The sequence below is a fragment of the Acipenser ruthenus genome, chromosome 3 (assembly GCF_902713425.1).
Source record: "Acipenser ruthenus chromosome 3, fAciRut3.2 maternal haplotype, whole genome shotgun sequence".
Classification (NCBI taxonomy): domain Eukaryota; kingdom Metazoa; phylum Chordata; class Actinopteri; order Acipenseriformes; family Acipenseridae; genus Acipenser; species Acipenser ruthenus.
This window is the reverse complement of record NC_081191.1, coordinates 50,026,353-50,045,315: the sequence shown is the minus strand read 5'-3', so window position 1 is coordinate 50,045,315 and position 18,963 is coordinate 50,026,353. Positions and strand designations below refer to the sequence as shown.

Genomic DNA, 18,963 nt, shown 5'->3' with positions numbered 1-18,963 from the left:
ATATATAGTGCTTTTATGAAGATTCCTTCACATTGTCAACATTTAAACGGTACTGTGACAAGGTACTCGTGTCACATGTGTGGGTAACCGCATTGCAAGACAGAGACCGCATTGGGGTTGAAATGCTGGCACAGGCACGCAGGATTTATTAAACACAAAACAGAAAGTAAACAAAAATAAATGTGTTATAATAGTGATACATTTATTTTGATGCCGTGTGTGTGTGTATGTGTATATATATATATATATATATATATATATATATATATATATATATATATATATATATATATATGTGTGTGTGTGTGTGTGTGTGTATATATATGTGTGTGTGTGTGTGTGTGTGTGTGTGTGTATATATATATATATATATATATATATATATATATATATATATATATATATATATAAATTATGTATTTATTTATTTATTTATTAAACAGTTAAATGTAATTCCTTTCCCCAAAAACTCTGCTGTTATTTTCACCTTAAATTATTCACTTATAAGCCAAGCATTAATCCTCACCTCGTCCGTATTTTCACTAAGCTGATCATCTACTCCTGAAGACTGCTTGCTGTCCTTTTCCTCCTCTTCGCTGCTTGACTCCGTCAGGATCTCTGCCGACGTGGTGCCCTTTGATTTTGCTTTCTTTGCCGAACCAGTGTTCTTGCGCTTTCTCTTCTCAGCTTTCTGGGACTTCCTTTTAGATCTGGGCAATGGCTGTGAATTTTACATTTAAAATTAGTCACATCACAGTGGATTTTCCAACAGTTTAATGACAATTATTAGCCTTATGGAGCACATAAACATGCTAAACAAAATAAGAAGGGCAAAAATGGATGAAATATTGTGCAGCAGTAAATTGCTACTAGGTAGTCCCCATGGAAATCTGCAGAGAAATGTAATTTTTGCAAAGAACTTGTCCAATTCTGCAGCAAATACTTTTCAGTGAAAAATAGCGTCAATTAGTATTAATAAAGTTAGTTTGTTAAGTAAGCAGTAACCCACAACAGGGTATGTAGGAAGACAGGCCTATCTTACGTACACCTGGGGTTGTGTTCCAATTCATGAAAATGCGCCCGCGGAAGTGGGCGCCGGCCATGTTAAGGGGTGTTACAATCCGTAGTGAATATAAAATGCTCCCTTCGAAGGGGCCTTCAAGTGGGCGTTCCCGACGTGTACAAGCACTGTACACTTCTGCGGAAGAGATTGTCTTTTTATAACCCACCAAGCATTGTTAATCCCATCAAACATTGCGTCTCAAAAATAGAGCCAGAGAACTGGAGTTCGTCTACAAATGTAATTAGCAATCATATAACATAACAATATTATGCTTTGTGTGTCAAATAAATAACACTCATGGGATTCTTGTACGTGTCCCCAGATAAATATAAACCAACGTACGATGACGTTTTCATTTTAAATACATTTTTTTTAGATTTCTATTCACGTTTTTTAAAATGTATATTTACATATCTCAGTTGTATTGGTTAGTATTATGTTATTTTATATATTTTTATATACGCACGCATATAAAATGACAACACGAAAAACAAATGTTTTATTAGTGCTTTATAATGAATAGCTACTTAAGCATTGCAATATTTAAAAGAGCAGATCTCTTACACATACAAAATAAAAAAGTCAACGACCTCCCGAGTTTCTTCTATGGCAAACTGTACTTTTTAAAATGCTTTTATTGAAACAAAATTATACATCAATAGGATATCAACTCCTATAAAAAAACAAAAAACAAAAAAAAACAAGAGAAATATTATACATTGCCAGGAATTACAATGTTGCTTCCAAAATAAATAAAAAAAGCACACGTTTTTCTTGTTTTCTTATTTATAATTGTTTTAATGGTGTTGCTATAACGCTTCATCTCTATTTTAAATCAAATACAATTGGAAAGAAACGTAAATGGATGGAGACACTTATGGATCACATTAGTTTACTGTAAAGCTACGTCTTAGTTGGTGCTTATCTTGGCGAGAGCCGAGTTCAAATCAGCATGAAATTTTAACATCTACTCTCGTGTAACGGAAATCATGACAACTTCATTTTATGAATATATCTTCCAAAAACTACCAAGAAATTAAAGATATACACAAACTTCTGTTCAATGTTTGTTGAAATAAAGCAAAGCATCAACACCACCAAAATGTACATTTATACCCAACTCCTCTAAAATAAAATGCTGCGTATCATTATGGCATACTGTACACATTTCTAGCGCTGACAAATAATGACGCCGTTCCCTGGCCGTGAATGATGACACATAAGTGTGTTCCAATTAAAACTCTTTTGCATCTGGAAGTGATCACTTCCAAGTGAAGGAGAGTAGGGGCGAGGTTTTGAAATGGAACACAGCCTGGGTGTGTTGTGAGGCACAAGGCCATAAGCCATGCCTTCAACCATCCACAAGTGCAATAAGATGTCTTACACCCTGGAGTGGGTCATTGCGCTTATACAATTATTTATGAAAAGAAAACAAAAACATTTTAAAACTTAAAATTAAGCTTTATGTAATGTATATTTCATCCAGTGCAAAATAGTCTTTAGAAGCTACACATTTTCTGGAAAAATGTATTACTGCAGAGTACATTAAATATATATTATAAATCTGGGGACACACACGCACACACTTGGCTACTGGCTGTTTTTGTTATTTTAGCCAATAATGTACACAGATATTCGTGCTTGAATTTCTTCCAGCACAGAATTTAATGTTTGGTCAGTTGCACTTACTAATGATGCAAGAACAATGAGACAGTAAATTTTCCTTGCAGTACTGTGTAGCATGCAATCAACCTGCAGTAAATATGTCTCAAAAGAGCTGTGTTTGTAATTTTTTTTTAAATATCTGAAGACAAACAATAGGATAGCGAGTTGTGTGCAGCAGAACAGACTTGATGCTACATTAACTCCAACAATAAACGGAGAGTAGAATATTAATTCTGATACTTTATGTTGAATCCTAAAAAAACATTGATGGTTTAAGTTATTATTATTACTATTATTTACACAATGTACTTCAAAATGACCTTTTGTAATTTTTGTTTATCTTGCTTAATCTGCATAGGTTGCGGGTGTATTCGGCGGCATTTTGAAGCAAAGATTGATTATTGTGCCATCTTTTGTTAAGTAACAAATTCAAGTTTGACTGGATTTCGTAACCGGAAATGTAATATTTATGACATTTTTTTGATTAAATGAACAATTTAAATTGTGGTGCATTTTTAAGCAGTGTATGCTTAAAATAAGAATTTAACAAAAGCTGTTGTAGTTGACATTGTGTTGGCTACTGTACAGTGTAGGTAGTCGTTATAATAAAAAATGTTTGACAGCCAGTGGCTATAAAAGTTAATGTCACATTATATATTTTTTTCTACAGAAGTGTTTTTACTAGTACAAAGGTAAAATGTTATTTTTGTGTGACTGTTATAAAACAAATGTATAAATTGCTGTCAAGCACACAACACTAGGTTATTCTTTGTATTAATTTCCTTAAGTAAATGCAACAAGTAAACAATACCTGTTCATTTTTGTCATAAATACAAGTCAACGATATCTGTTCATTTAACATCTATAATTATTAAACGGTTTAAATATAGGCCTGTGACAGACAGCGAATGAATCCTAGTCAACAATCTCCCTCCCGACCTGTGAGGGCGCTGTGTAACAGGAACAGTGTGCCCCGTACTGGATGGTCTGGCAGTTCATTCCTGGGTCACTCAGAAGCCAACCATCCAGGAAGGGGGCAGAGTCACAATGCCCAAAGTCATTGCCCTAATGCGGTACGCAATGTGTCAGTCATGGATGGTTACTGAAAGGACCAGTTTGGGGAAACAGAAGTAATTAATTACAGTGAGTGTTCAGTGTTTTGTTTGTTGCTAAATGTCTGTGCTTGTCATTATAGAAGGCTAACCTACAGGAGCTGTAGCTTAACCACCAGCAATTAAACCCGGACTCCACTTCACCATTGTACACAAATAAACCTGTAAATCACCACTTTCACTAAGAGCACTCACTCTGGACTTGTGACCGTGTTGTGTTTGTGTGTGTCTTGTTTAGTGTATTATTATTTTGGGACTGAACCCCGTGGTTTGCCTGAGCGATACATATGGTTGTGTAAAGCCAGGTATTATTTGTCAGCAAATAAAAAGCTGATTTTTCGCTGTGATTTGTCTTGTGTCTGTCATTCCTGAGCACCACATTGCCACTTTGCCACAAGGCCCTAGGTCTTGTTCTTGTAGTTTACAATTGCTTACCTGCACTATCTATTATTATCGGTATCAGTCGCTATGGGCAGATAATCATCGGCTATCGTTATCGGCCAAGAAAATCTTTAAAATCGGTGCACCCCTACTTTTTACACCATATTCTTGAAAATATGAACCTAGGATTTATTTTTTGGTCATGTGCTGTCCCTTCATTAAGATCGAACGCAACCGATCTCCACCCCAAATTTTAGATTCAGCAGTCCGGGGCTTTACAGGAACTATTGCCATGGCTAGAGGCAGAGATTGAGATTTTATAGAAAATAAATACACAAAATTGATCTTCAGGAGGTGATTCAACTTTAGCCTTGCATAAGAAAATTCTTACTGCACGATCATGTGTAGTTTACAGTGCAAATACGACTATAATGCAAAATAACTTATGATTAAGACAATTTGTATCTACTATGACATGATAGTAGTGCAATAGTGCAAGGACAGTATCAACTGAGCATCCAGTAACACGGTGCTTAAGTCAGGCAAGTCCAGTGCATAGTAGGAGGGGTAGATCAAGAGATCTACAAGTGCAGTCTAAACAGGTGGGTCTTGAGGAGGTGGTGAGAGGGTGTGTTGGGAGACACGAGGAATTGGAGGTAGGAGGTGGCAGTGTGGTTGAGAGTGGTAAGCAAGAACAAGGGTTTTCTATTGAATGTGAGCAGAGATAGGTAGCCAGTGGAGAGCTCGAAGCAGAGGGGTAACAGATTAGCGAGGTTGAGAGAAATTCTAACAAGGTGCTAAAATCGGTGCAAGGCAACCAATATGTATTTCTACAGGGTTCATACAGTTTTTCTGATACAAATTTCAAGGACCTTCAAGGACCATTTTGACAATTTTCAAAACATCTAATTTAAGGAGTTTGAATCATTTTCAACGTTGATAACTAATAACTTGCATTATTTTATTTTACGTTATTAAAATTATCATAACCCTGGTTCCCCGAAATAGAAATGTAACCATTACCTCATGGGTATTATCCTAAATACCCCCGATAGCCTGAAAAAGATATACAAAAAGCTGCATGTCAGAGCCTGTGACGCAGTCGTGCCCGTCCCCGAGGGCATAATTGGACTGCAGACACAGACATCATTTTTCATTCAAGACTACTGCAATCATGGATGCAGCGACCTTGAAGGTTAATGGTTACATTTCTATTACAGGGAACCAGGGTTATGACGTTCCCTTTCAAGTATGAAATGTAACCAGTACCTCATGGGTAGACATACCAAAGCTGTTGTAAGGAAAATTGCAGACCGTGAAAAGCTACACGGCTCGGCCAAGGCCACCTTGTGCATTACCATGAGGAACCCAGTACAAGTAACAGGGCTAAAAACATTGAGGGGGAGCTCACCTCCAGTTTTATGCTGTAAGGGTCGAGCTTGAGGCTGCCCTTAACACTCTTGTTCCAAACCCAGGGTTTTGTGGATCTACGACATTGAGCCGATAGAACCGCGTAAAAAAGTGTGGGGCGTAATCCACACCGTTGTATCGCAAATATCTGACAGTTTCGCCCTGGAATAAAGCCCATGAAGTTGCCATGCCCCATAAAAGATACAAAAAACTGCTCAGACTGCTTCCAACTCTTGGTTTTGTCCACATAATACACTAATGCCCGCACCAGGCAAAGCGTATATGAAGCTGCCACTCTCTATCAGACTGGAAAGGAGGCAGAAGAAAAGCCTCAAGCTCTACTATCTGGTTGATGTGGAATGCAGAGATGGTTTTTGGCCAAAAAAATCAGGATTAACGTGGTGTGACTTTCACCCTGGCTTCTGCAAATATTAAGCAGGCTTTTGCAACTGAAAAAGCTTGTACCTCACTTACCCGCTTAGCAGATGTAATAGTGAGCAAGAAAGCCACTTTCATTGATAAATATTTCAGCTCAAAAGGGAGGCTTCATAAGCGCTTCCAGCACCACATTAAGCCTCCAACGAGGGACAAATGTCCTTCATAGGCAGCTGAAGCCGCTGAACACCCTTTAGAAACTGCCTGTCCAGGAAATTAGCTCTTGGGGAGACTGAATCATATTTATTATGACCTTTAATGTAGAGGGGGGATTTCCCCTCATTGAACAGGTTGTAAAAAATGCAGTATAACTGCTATGGAACAGGTTGTAGGGTCTACCCCTTAGGCAGGCACTACATTTGAAAAAATGTAGGTCTCCCGGGCCAATAAGGGGCTACTAATAACACCTTGGCCCAATTCATCACCCCTTGAAGATGTACTGCCCGCAGTGAAAGGAGGTGATGGTGCACCCAAAGCAACAGCTTGCAGGCAACCCGGTAGAGACTGTAGGACCTGAGGCCACCTTGGTGGTTTATGTATGCCACCACAGTAGTGTTGTCCGTCCGGACAAGCACGTCTGCCCTGAACCTCATGTAAAAAAATTTGCAAGGCTAGAAACACTGCCTGCAGTTCCAGAATATTTATATGGAGACCCTGCCAGGGGGTCTCCATATTCCTTGCGCTCCCCTGCCGTTCCACATGGCGCCCCAGCCAAGGCTGGACGCATCTGTGGTGACAACCTCTCTCCGGCCGACGCTGCCCAGCGCTACACCCAAGCCTAGGTGAGCAGTCTGTGTCCACCAGGATAGAGCCTGCAGACAGTGCCGGTTCCATATGGGTCAAAAAAACCCTGCTGTTGAACCAGCCTTGGAGAGAGCACATGTGCAGAAGACCCAAACAGAGTGTCTGGGAAGCTGCTGCCATCAAGCCCAGGAGCCGCTGAAACATCACTACTGCGTGCCTTATGTTGGGATGAAAAAGCTTCAGACAAGCGGCTATTCTCTGCACTCTGTCTTCCGACAGAGTGGACAACATGGTTTTGGAATCCAGATACGTCTCAATTGGGCCAGAATAGTTTCCATGCACTCTGAAAAGGCATGGGGTGCTAAAGAGAGGCCAAACGGTAAAACCCAAAACTCGTACGCTGTCCCTTGGAAAGCGAACCTCAGGTACTTCCTGTGCACTGATTTTATTGGGATGTGAAAGTAAGTGTCTTTTAAGTCCACCGTAGTGAACCAGTCACCTGGCCTTATTGACTGCAACAACTGCTGCATGGTTAACATTTTGAACCTCAGTCGACTCAGATATGAGTTGACCTGTCTGAGATCGAGGATTGGTCTGAGGCCACCATCCCGTTTGGGCACCAGGAAGTACCTGGAGTAAAAACCTTCTAAGTGAAGAGGATGAACTGTGCAAATAGCCCGCTTCTGAGACAACACCAATGGGTCTCGCGGATCCGTGACCAACGTTGTAGTCACGCCCTGAAATGTAGGAGGACTGTGTTTGAATTGCAGAGAATAGCCAGGTCTGTACAGTATTGAGCACCCAGGTGTCCGAGGTGCATTGACACCAGTACTCCAAGCGACTCCCTGAAAAAGGGCCCTTGGCCTGTGGCAGCAAATTGCTAGGGCTGCTGCTTTGCCTGAGGCCTAGCCTGAGGCTTTTGCCTTTGCGCTTGACGGCAGAACTTACTAAAGTTTCCCCTTTGTGCAGCAGCAGGACCAAAAGTGTGTCCTGGAGCAATGGGAGCATCCAACAATGGTGTCTTGTCACCATCCGCTATGTGCACCTGAGACAGCCAGAGCTGTCTTGTAGCTACTAAAAGCAGCCAGGTTCCCACCCACTGCCTGCCCATTGAATTTTGATATACAAAGCAGATTCTTATTCACCAGCCACAGTTCCTTGAGCTGCTGTGGATCTGTGAAAGAGACTTCAAAGCTTTGGTAAGCCACCAAGATGCTGTAATAATTACCTAGTTGTGCAGCAAAAGCACCAGCTGAGTAAGCCTTTTTTAAGTATAATCTCAGAAACCCTGCACTGTTTATTCGGGCAGGTAGCGTCTTTGTTAAAAGCACTAGCTTTGGGGCTTGCACCAATGATGCCATAGCGGCATCTACTGGTGGAAAATCAGCAAAGCCAAGTTTTTCTGCCTAATGCAGGCTGTACAGCATTCCCAAAGAGTGTGAAGCAGCAGGTGCTATAGCCGGGTGACCCCAGGGTGAATGCACCTCAAAAGAGGAAATCCAGGTGTACCGGAGGAGACACCTAAGAGGGAGTGGGATCATCCCAAAAATTGTGTTTCCGCTTGTCATATTCAGGCCATGGAACATTCAAAATGTCCGTGGCCCTCTTAATCAGGGGCAAAAGCTCTGCCGATAATGACACATGCGCTACTGGTGTTGCGCCATCTTGAGTCGCCCTCCTCAGAGGGGAGCTCTTGATCGACTGCCTCCTCAGAAGCAGCAATAGACAGCAGATCCTGCCATTTCGCATGTAATACTCCCTACGACTAATAGTACAGAGGGAGCAAGTGTAGCAGTGCGGTCGCACAACAGCTCCGCTAACATGTTTCCCTGTTGGGAGACCGCCTCCCAGAGCTAATCCAGCTGCTCAGAGCCCTCCTCTTCTTAGGAGGGGAAACCGTAGAAGGGGAGGGGGGGAAGGAGAAGCCGGTCTTCCACATGACGTTCTCCTACTTTCCCCAGGCACAGAGCTCTCATGAGAGCATACAGCTCTCTTTCTGAGCTGAAGGAGGAGGCCTTGTCCAGGTGGAATGGACATAGAGCACTGTACAGAGCTGTGTGACACTAGTTTCTCTAATGTATGTTTAGAGAAGGACGCACAAAACTCACAATAGTTGTGGTCGGCGAGTGCCTCTTTAGCATGCTCCGGGGGGAGACCCGTCTTGCATGTGTCGCAAGAATGAAACCCCGGCATAATGTAACCGCAGGAGTGTGCAATGCAAACGACCTTTAACTGTAATTGCTATAACAGTATAAATGATGGTACTGTCTTGTATCGAATGCTTAGCACCTGCACTGTTTACTATAGTACAATGTATGGTACACACAGAATGTGTATATAGTGCACAAAGTACAGTACAACAGTATGGTACAGTGCACAGAGACGGTCCACGGTATGCACAGTGTAGCACAGAATGGTGAGCAATGCACAGTATAGTATAATGCTAATGATATAGTATAATGCCCAATGCACTGTATATACAGTCAGTATATAGCACACGGTACCCCCGGGTATGGTATGGTGCACGGTACAAGTACGGTGCAGAGCACGGTCCACTATCATTACGGTAACCTTGTTCACCAAGAACGGTGGTAGATCAGTAACCTACAGTTACCGAAGAAGCAATATGCAAGAATGCCCACCTGTATAGCTTCTGGCTTAACACAACACAGCCCTAAGACTAGAGGAAGCCTGCTGTCGAGCCGTGACAGCCTTCGCAATGGTACTGCAAGCAGAGACCAGACCGGCAACGAAATACTGCGGGAAGGACTGCAAGCAATCAGACCTGAAGCAGAGCAGAGCCCAGCGACTGCTAGTGAATCGGCAGGGTAACCTCGTTCGTTGTACAAAGTACCGGCAGGAACGGGAGCAGGTCTGGGACCTACAGTTACCACAGGAGTGATATAGGGATGCCCACCTATAACGCTTTTTGGCTAACCAACAAATCGAAACCCAAGGAAAGCCTACTGCTAAAGCCCTAACAGTCTTCACACTAACTCTGCAAGCAGATCTTAATCATCCTCAAAAAAATCAAGCAGGTTAGTTAGACACGATCTCCCTTTCCTAAAACCATGCTGACTGTCACCCATGACACTGTTACCATATAGATAATGCTGTCCATCCAAACAAGCATGTGTCTCCTTTGAACCCAGAGATGCCAACTTCTGAAAGGAGAACATAATAGTAGTAGCATGTGCTGCTAGCCCCTAGAAATTAAAAGGTTCCTTAGGCTCTGGCAATATGGCAACAAGACATTGGGAGAAGCTGCAAGCAGTTCAGGCCGAAGTGTGCGTCTCGGTCAAACACAGGACTGGAGCCCAGCAGCTGAGATCGTATTTCTGTGAAAACAGAAAAATACTCACAAGAAACAAATTCTCACACAACACTAACAACTGTTATTTTTATATAATTTCTTAAACGAAATTAAATTTTTAAACTTCAAATGAAGTTAGCAGACTGAGAGCGAGCACAAGTAGCTGACTTAAAAGGGACTAACAAAAACCACGGCTGAGTGCACAATGCGTGTAAGTAGTAATTACTATAAGCATGTAACTATAAATCACATTAATTAGTGTAATTACACAAGTGAATAAGCAGATGAGTAACTTGACATTTATCTGTTCGTAGTCTCTCCCGCTCAGGTCGGATGAAAGGAAAAATGATGACTGTCTGTGTGTGCAGTCCAGTTATGCCCTCTGGGACGGGCACGACTGCGTCACAGGCTGTGACGTGCAGCTTTGATATATCTTATTCAAGCTATCAGGGTCTTTAGGATAAATACCCATTAGGTAATGGATACATTTCATACTTTATAGGGAACTGTACAATAACAAAAATCTAAATTATACTCACTTTGAATGTAAATACAATCTGGACCAGTAAACTTTATTCAATAACACTGCATCAGCCTAATTATGTTAAAAGTAGGCAACAAACGGAAGGAGCTCTAGAACTGCTGAGCTCTAAGAAACCAAGCAAACAGTTTTAATAAATGCAAACCTACATAATTGGGTAGGTGTTTCAGCAATTTTTTTTTCAATATGTACTTATTGAGCAATCATTAATTACAAATACATGCAAGTAGCACCGAATGGCACCAGTACCAATGGCATTTCTGTACAGTGCTACATCTATAATTCCCACATGTAGTTTATTAAAAGGAAAGTATTCCAATTAAGGCAGTTCAAAATACTTGCCATGTCGGAAGCACTGGTTTACTATATATATCAGTGCCGTGAAAAAGTATTTGCCCCGTCTGATTTACTGCATTTTTGCATATTTTTGACACTGAATGTTATCAGATCTTCAACCAAAACCTAATATTAGATAAAAGGGACCCCGAGTTAACAAATAACACAAAACTTTGTCATTATTTAATAAATAAACGAAGTAAGTTATGCAACACCCAATGCCCCCGTGTGAAAAAGTAATCGCCCCCTTAGACTCAATAACTGGTTACGCCACCTTTAGCAGCAATAACTGCAACCAAACGCTTCCTGTAGTTACTGATTAGTCTCTCACAGCGCCGTGGAGGAATTTTGGCCCACTCCTCCATGCAGAACTGCTTCAACTCAGTGACATTTGTGGGTTTTCGAGCATGAACTGCTCGTTTTCAGGTCCTGCCACAACATCTCATTGGGGTTTAGGTCTGGACTTTGACTAGGCCATTCCAAATTTCTTGTTCTTCAACCATTCTGATGTAGACTTGCTTGTGTGTTTCAGATCATTGTCTTGCTGCATGACCCAGCTGCACTTCAGCTTCAGCTCACGGACGGATGGCCTGACATTCTCCTGTAGAATTCTCTGATACAGAGCAGAATTCATGGTTCCTTCAATGATGGCAAGGCGTCCAGATCCTGATGCAGCAAAGCATCCCCAAACCATGACACTACCACCACCATGCTTGACCGTTGGTATGAGGTTCTTACTGTGGAATGCAGTGTTTGGTTTTTGCCAGACATAACGGGGCCCATGTCGGCCAAAAAGTTCCACTTTTGACTCATCTGTCCATAGAACATTGTTCCAGAGCTCTTGAGGATCATCCAGATGCTTTTTGGCAAACTTGAGACGGCCATTCATGTTCTTCTTAGTGAGCAATGGTTTCCTTCTTGCTACTCTGCCATGAATCCTATTTTTGCCCAGTGTCTTTCTGATGGTGGAGTCATGAACACTGACCTTAGCCGAGGCGAGAGAGGCCTGCAGATCCCTGGATGTTGTTCTAGGGTTCTTTGTGACTTCCCGGACGATTTTACGCCTTGCTCTTGGAGAGATTTTGGCAGGACGGCCACTCCTGGGAAGAGTCCTAAACTTTCTCCATTTGGACAATATGGCTCTGACTGTGGTTCGGTGGAGCCCCAGAGCCTTAGAAATGGCTTTGTAACCCTTTCCAGATTGATAGGCATCAACAACTTTTTCCGGAGGTCTTCAGGAATTTCTTTTGTTCGTGGCATGATGTGCCTCTAGAACCTGTGTGCTGACAACTTCACTCTGATGGTAAGGGCCAAAGTTGGTCAGATTTATATTGGGCAGGGCTGGCCCAAATCAGGCCAAGACTTTCTGAAGCAAATGCAAAGACTTTTTTTTGCTTAATAAAAAGATAATTCAACAGTATACATTTTAGTCCCTTTCACACTGGCATGCTCTACCCAGGTCGGAACCTACCCAAGTCAGGACCCGGTGTCAGGCGGGTCTGTGACACGATTTCATACTGCTTTTGATAAAGCAGGGTTGACCTAGGTGACAGATGCAAGTACACAATGCGCGTATCAATGCCCCAGGTATGTGGGATTGTGGCCCGGGTAGCCAGGACCTGGTTAGGTGTGCCAGTGTGTGAAAGGGGCTTTAGCTGCAGGAAGGACCAGTCAAGAGTTGTTTCTTCTTTTATACCATTAAAATGGTCTTATTACCCTAAGAAATTGTGTATTTTGTGCTTGCTTCTAAATATGGTCCATTGGGTTAGAGGTCAAAGTTTGCCCATAATAACAGTAACTTAAAACAATAATGTAACTGCTGCTAGTCATCTCTTGCTCGTTTTAAAATATTTATGTTTTTTACTTTCAATTTTGGGGCAAGTTTTACACTTGCTTCAGATCGGGTACATTATTTTATATCTGACAGTGCGCAGAACGGGGTGAGTAATAAGCAAAAATATTTTTACATTACCTTACAATTACAGGTGCCTTTAAAGTAAGATGGCACTGGCTGCGAAAAAGGACTGCGACTATTTTATACACAAATAAGCTTACTTGACTTGAAAATCGTCTTAAACAGTGCAAGCAAATTCCTACTTGGTTTGATTGAATGAGCACAAAAAGTTTGGCCTTTAGGGTCCAAGCTATTTTTGCCTTTTTTTTTTTTACTGGTAGATTTGTGGCTATAACTATAAAGGTTACAGGTACATGTCATACGTGAAAAATGTGCACACATTAGGCTTCCATTAAAAAAAAACAAAGCCTTTGATGTCGCCATTTCTCTTTGTAAAGATTTTGGGTGAAAATTAGGGATGCACCAAATCCAGGATTCGGTTTTGGATTCGGCCCGAATACCTACTTTCTGAGCAGGGTTCAGCCGAATATTTAGGATTCAGTGAACCGAATCCGAATCCTACATCTTCGCCCAGACGCACGTACGTGTTGCAAGGCCAGGAACCTGCACATTAAACCTGCGTATGTGTGATGCAGCATTCGTCATGAATGGTGAAAACTGTCATTTTGCAGTGGGAAAAAAACCTTAAAACGAGTCCAGTGTGGATGTATTCTTCAGTGAAAGAGGGCGATTCCAGTAAAGCAACATACTTACTTTATTGAATGTGGAATTCTCACGGTGGCAAGGAAGCGAAACAGTATACAACATCACCGTTGTTAAAACACCTGCGTTCGAAACATTCTGGAGTATAACATTTGTTCTGCTGGTACTAAAATGGTCAATAGCAGAGGACAATTCCACTGCCATGGGAATACCACAGAAATTAGAAAGGAAACAACATTATTCGGACAACGTTGCTAGACTTTGCAGAGTGAAAACAGCAGTGGACTTCGGACAACCCTCACGCTCAAAAGATCCACACAGCTATTGAAAAGAGGATGGTAGTAGATATGCAGCCTTAAGGGGAGTTCACACCGGACGCAGCGTGCATGCCGCCTCCTTGCGCACCGCAGACCATGGCACGGGAGTCAGTGGGCGGTTGTTGCCAAGCAACAAACAGTAAATGCCAGCGGGAAGGAAAAACTATTTTTATACAGAAGCTTAGTAAACAAATATATATATTTAAGTAATGAGGATCGAAACATAACTTTTTTTTAATAAAACCGAATTTTAACCCCCCCCCCTACACACCATCATATTCCCCCCACAATTACCCAAAATAGCATGCAAATATGTTGTTTAAAATAAAATAATAACATGTTGCTTTTAAATTCTTTTTCTTTGTGAGTTTTGTCTGGTTTGCTGGGTATAGGCAAAGAGAGTGCGAGTTACAGGCATCATTATACATTGATATTATTGACCATTATTGTATACACATGATTAAAAAATGCAACTACTGCCATCCCATCATATCAAACTTTTCTTTGGGGGGTGGGGGGGGGAACTGTAAAAGCGGCAACAATCTGTGGTAAAAAAAAAAAGAGAAGAGAATTTGCGATCGCCCTGCTCTACCAGAGAAAGAAAAAAAAAAAAGTAAGATCGCTGTGGGTCCATGACATCCTCAAGAAAAGAAAAAAGGTACGGCAAATATCATCAGCTGATACAGCGGCTCCGGTTTGATGAAGGCTGATTTCAACTTAATGTTGTATTATACAACTCTGGAAAATCTGAAATCAGAAACACAAGCTTTTCCTCCATTTTATTTTTAAAAATCTTTTATTATTTCTTCCTTGCAAAGGAGCCTCCCACTTTCCCCCTATTGGCTGCTGGTAGTGTACGTCACGACACAGCGAAAGTTGAAAATATTTCATCTCCTGCGTGCGGTGCCGCTTGAGTGTCGCTTCCCTCCAGTGTGAACGCCCCTTTACTCTGTTGTTGAGGAGGTCTGTTTCACAAAACTGTTACAACTCCTTGAACCAAGGTACAGAATTCCACCTCATCGTTCTTTTACTGATAAAATTATACCTGACATGTATGATAGTGATGAAGCAAATCAAAGACTTGACAAATTGACTGCATTAGCCTTTACGTGTGATACATGGACATCTGAGTATACTACTCAGTCTTACATCAGTTTAATTTCACACTGGACTGATAATTACAAATCGCAGATTGCAGTGCAGTTTTACAATGCAAAGCTTTTAATGGCAAGCACATAGCTAGACACATCAGATTCGTTACTGGACATAATGAAGACATGGAGCATTCCTATAAGTAAATGTCATGTAGTTGTACATGACAATGCAGCTAACATGCGTAAAGCAATATCTGATGCTGGACTTTTGAGTGTGGGATACTTTGCACACACACTCCAGCTGTGTATAAATGACAGCCCTTTCACACAGCATGGTGTTTCTGACATGATAGTGGTGTCCAGGAAAATTGTGGGTCACTTCATGCACTAGCGCAAATGGAAGGGTTAATAAGCTACAACTAGAGTGTCTACCAAATCACCAGTTAATTCAGGATGTAACAACAAGGTGGAATTCTACGTATTTCCAGTGTCTATTGGAACAGAAACGTGCAGTAAATCTCTACGTCTCTGAGACAGACGACATGCCGCATATACATGCACGACAGTGGGCTCTTATGGAGAGTGTTGTGGGGCTTCTCACACCATTTGAAGAGTTAACCAGAGAAATCAGTGCAACAGATGCATGCATTTCAACTATCCTCCCAGCAGTGGCAATGTTGAAACGCTACATTCAAACTGAAGTAGCGGACCATGGAGTTAAGCAAATTAAAGCTCGGATATTGACATCAATTCAAGACAGATCTGAGGCATTTGAAGAAAATAGTTTGTTAGTTGTTGCTACCAGTCTCGATCCCAGATATAAAGTTAACTTTTGGTCAAGTGACATACAATGTCGGGCAAAGTTACTTGTTCAAGAGGCTGTGGCTTCTTGTTCTGCGAGTTCTGCCAAGTCAACAAATGAATCAACAGCTGCAGTTGTGCAACAGGCAAAAGATAACCCGACAGCTTCCAACAAAAGACACTGTACTGGGATATGGAACACTTGGGAAGAATTATTTTGCTACGGGGAAAGTACACACACAGCTACAAATGCTGTTGAGACAGAGATGAACACCTTTTATCTTGATCCTCTCATTGATCCAGCACAGTGGTGGAAGGCAAACAGGTATCGCTTACCATTGTTGGCAAAAACGGCACAGGTGCCCTTTGCCCTCCGCCAACATCTGTCCCAAGTGAGAAACTTTTCAGTACTGCTGGGGACATTTGCTCACACAATCACTGCAGACTATCACCAGCAAATGCAGAACACCTTATTTTCTTGAAAGCAAATGTACATTTCATGGAGTAAAGTTATGCAGTAATACCTGTAATATAGTAACGACAAACTGTCTTAGACCTTTGTGCTTTGTTGCTATGTCTGTAAAATGTGTTCTTGAGATCATACCGAGTTTTTGAAATACTAAGTTAAACAAAAATAAAAATTGATGCACAATAATTTTATTTAGAGTTGGTTTTGAACTTAAACCTGTTCATGGCCCGGCAGCAACACAAACCTACTAACTTCCTTTTATATAAAAAAAAAAAAAAAAATTCCCTGTCTGGTTCTCTCTTGCCTTTTTTTAAATTAATATAATTAATACAGAATAAAAGCAAACAAACTACCACCTAGCTTATATTTAATTAATATTTTTTTGTAGTATCCAAACTGCCCAGCACCTTCTGTTGCAGACACGCTATTGTGAACGTCGGCTGTATAGTATACAGTGCAGTTCAGACTATGGGTTAAACAAATGTTCGTGTAGGGTGCGTTTTATTGTTTTTTTTTTCTTCTTCTTCTATCAATGTTGGACTTCTGGTGTCTTCTGAATGACTTTACATTTTTTATTACATTTTAAATGGTTTAAAGGCAAAACCATAAGAAAATAATAGTGTGTATACTCTGAGCAAAAAAAGTAGAGGGGCAAAATATATACCGGTAGTTTGCCTCCCGTGCCTTATGGGTTAGGTGCCTACGGTCTCAATCAAGTTACTGTTCAAGGAAGTCACAAAATAGAAGTGCGTGCGAAAACATTTTTACAGTTTGCCATGATAAATATATGTACCCCCCCATTTCTGTGGCATTTCTACACGAATCATAGGAATGGACCTGGGTGAGGCCATTTTGCTGTATGTACATCCTAGCCCTTTCATGCATGAATTATGGTAACCTTAAAACAAGATTTTTTTTTCAAATGGTTTTTATTAGTCTTCAGGGCCTGTGAAAAAATAAATAAAAAGTTGTTTTTTTTCTAGTACAAAATTTAAGAAGTTATACATATGACCACTTGAGTGGACAACATGCATGTGTAACAACAAATTGCCCTATTATCTTGGAACAGCATATTATGACGGAAAGTCTTTCTTTTATTTGGGAAAAAGTAATACAAAATGCAAAACTAAATGGCTGGTACCATTCCAAATGATATGTATTAGAATGTTTTCTCATATTTTCTTTCTTTTTTTTTTTTTGTCAGAAACAAAAATGTCCTCAAATTTGAATTATTTTTTTTTTATATATACAGACACAATACTGTGCAAAAGTTTTAGGCAGGTGTGAAAAAATGCTGTAAAGTAAGAATGCTTTCAAAAATAGACATGTTAATAGTTTATATTTATCAATTAACAAAATGCAAAGTGAGTGAACAGAAGAAAAATCTACATCAAATCAATATTTGGTGTGAACACCCTTTGCCTTTAAAACAGCATCAATTCTTCTAGGTACACTTGCACACAGTTTTTGAAGGAACTCGGCAGGTAGGTTGGCCCAAACATCTTGGAGAACTAACCACAGTTCTTCTGTGGATTTAGGCAGCCTTAGTTGCTTCTCTCTCTTCATGTAATCCCAGACAGACTCGATGATGTTGAGATCAGGGCTCTGTGGGGGCCATACCATCACTTCCAGGACTCCTTGTTCTTCTTTACGCTGAAGATAGTTCTTAATGACTTTCGCTGTATGTTTGGGGTCGTTGTCATGCTGCAGAATAAATTTGGGGCCAATCAGATGCCTCCCTGATGGTATTGCATGATGGAGAAGTATCTGCCTGTACTTCTCAGCATTGAGGAGACCATTAATTCTGACCAAATCCCCAACTCCATTTGCAGAAATGCAGCCCCAAACTTGCAAGGAACCTCCACCATGCTTCACTGTTGCCTGCAGACACTCATTCGTGTACCGCTCTCCAGCCCTTCGGCGAACAAACTGCCTTCTGCTACAGCCAAATATTTCAAATTTTGACTCATCAGTCCAGAGCACCTGCTGCCATTTTTCTGCACCCCAGTTCCTGTGTTTTCGTGCATAGTTGAGTCGCTTGGCCTTGTTTCCACGTCAGAGGTATGGCTTTTTGGCCGCAAGTCTTCCATGAAGGCCACTTCTGACCAGACTTCTCCGGACAGTAGATGGGTGTACCAGGGTCCCACTGTTTTCTGCCAATTCTGAGCTGATGGCACTGCTGGACATCTTCCGATTGCGAAGGGAAGTAAGCATGATGTGTCTTTCATCTGCTGCAGTAAGTTTCCTTGGCCGACCACTGCGTCTACGGTCCTCAACGTTGCCCGTTTCTTTGTGCTTCTTCAAAAGAGCTTGGACAGCACATCTGGAAACCCCTGTCTGCCTTGAAATTTCTGCCTGGGAGAGACCTTGCTGATGCAGTATAACTACCTTGTGTCTTGTTGCTGTGCTCAGTCTTGCCATGGTGTATGACTTTTGACAGTAAACTGTCTTCAGCAATCTCACCTTGTTAGCTGAGTTTGGCTGTTCCTCACCCAGTTTTATTCCTCCTACACAGCTGTTTCTGTTTCAGTTAATGATTGTGTTTCAACCTACATATTGAATTGATGATCATTAGCACCTGTTTGGTATAATTGTTTAATCATACACCTGACTCATATGCCTACAAAATCCCTGACTTTGTGCAAGTGTACCTAGAAGAATTGATGCTGTTTTGAAGGCAAAGGGTGGTCACACCAAATATGGATTTGATTTAGATTTTTCTTCT

The 18,963-nt window shown here is 41.2% G+C and overlaps 1 protein-coding gene across 2 annotated transcripts in view; it reads right to left on the bottom strand.

The window, feature by feature from the left end:
- Nucleotides 1–18,963, bottom strand: part of LOC117435399 (protein DEK-like) — a 95,463-nt gene that overhangs the window by 22,570 nt on the left and 53,930 nt on the right. For both annotated transcript variants that reach the window (XM_059013412.1, XM_034058517.3), the window contains exon 7: nt 527–721. In XM_059013412.1, the coding sequence (XP_058869395.1) occupies nt 527–721 (195 nt within the window). The remainder of the gene's footprint in view (nt 1–526; nt 722–18,963) is intronic.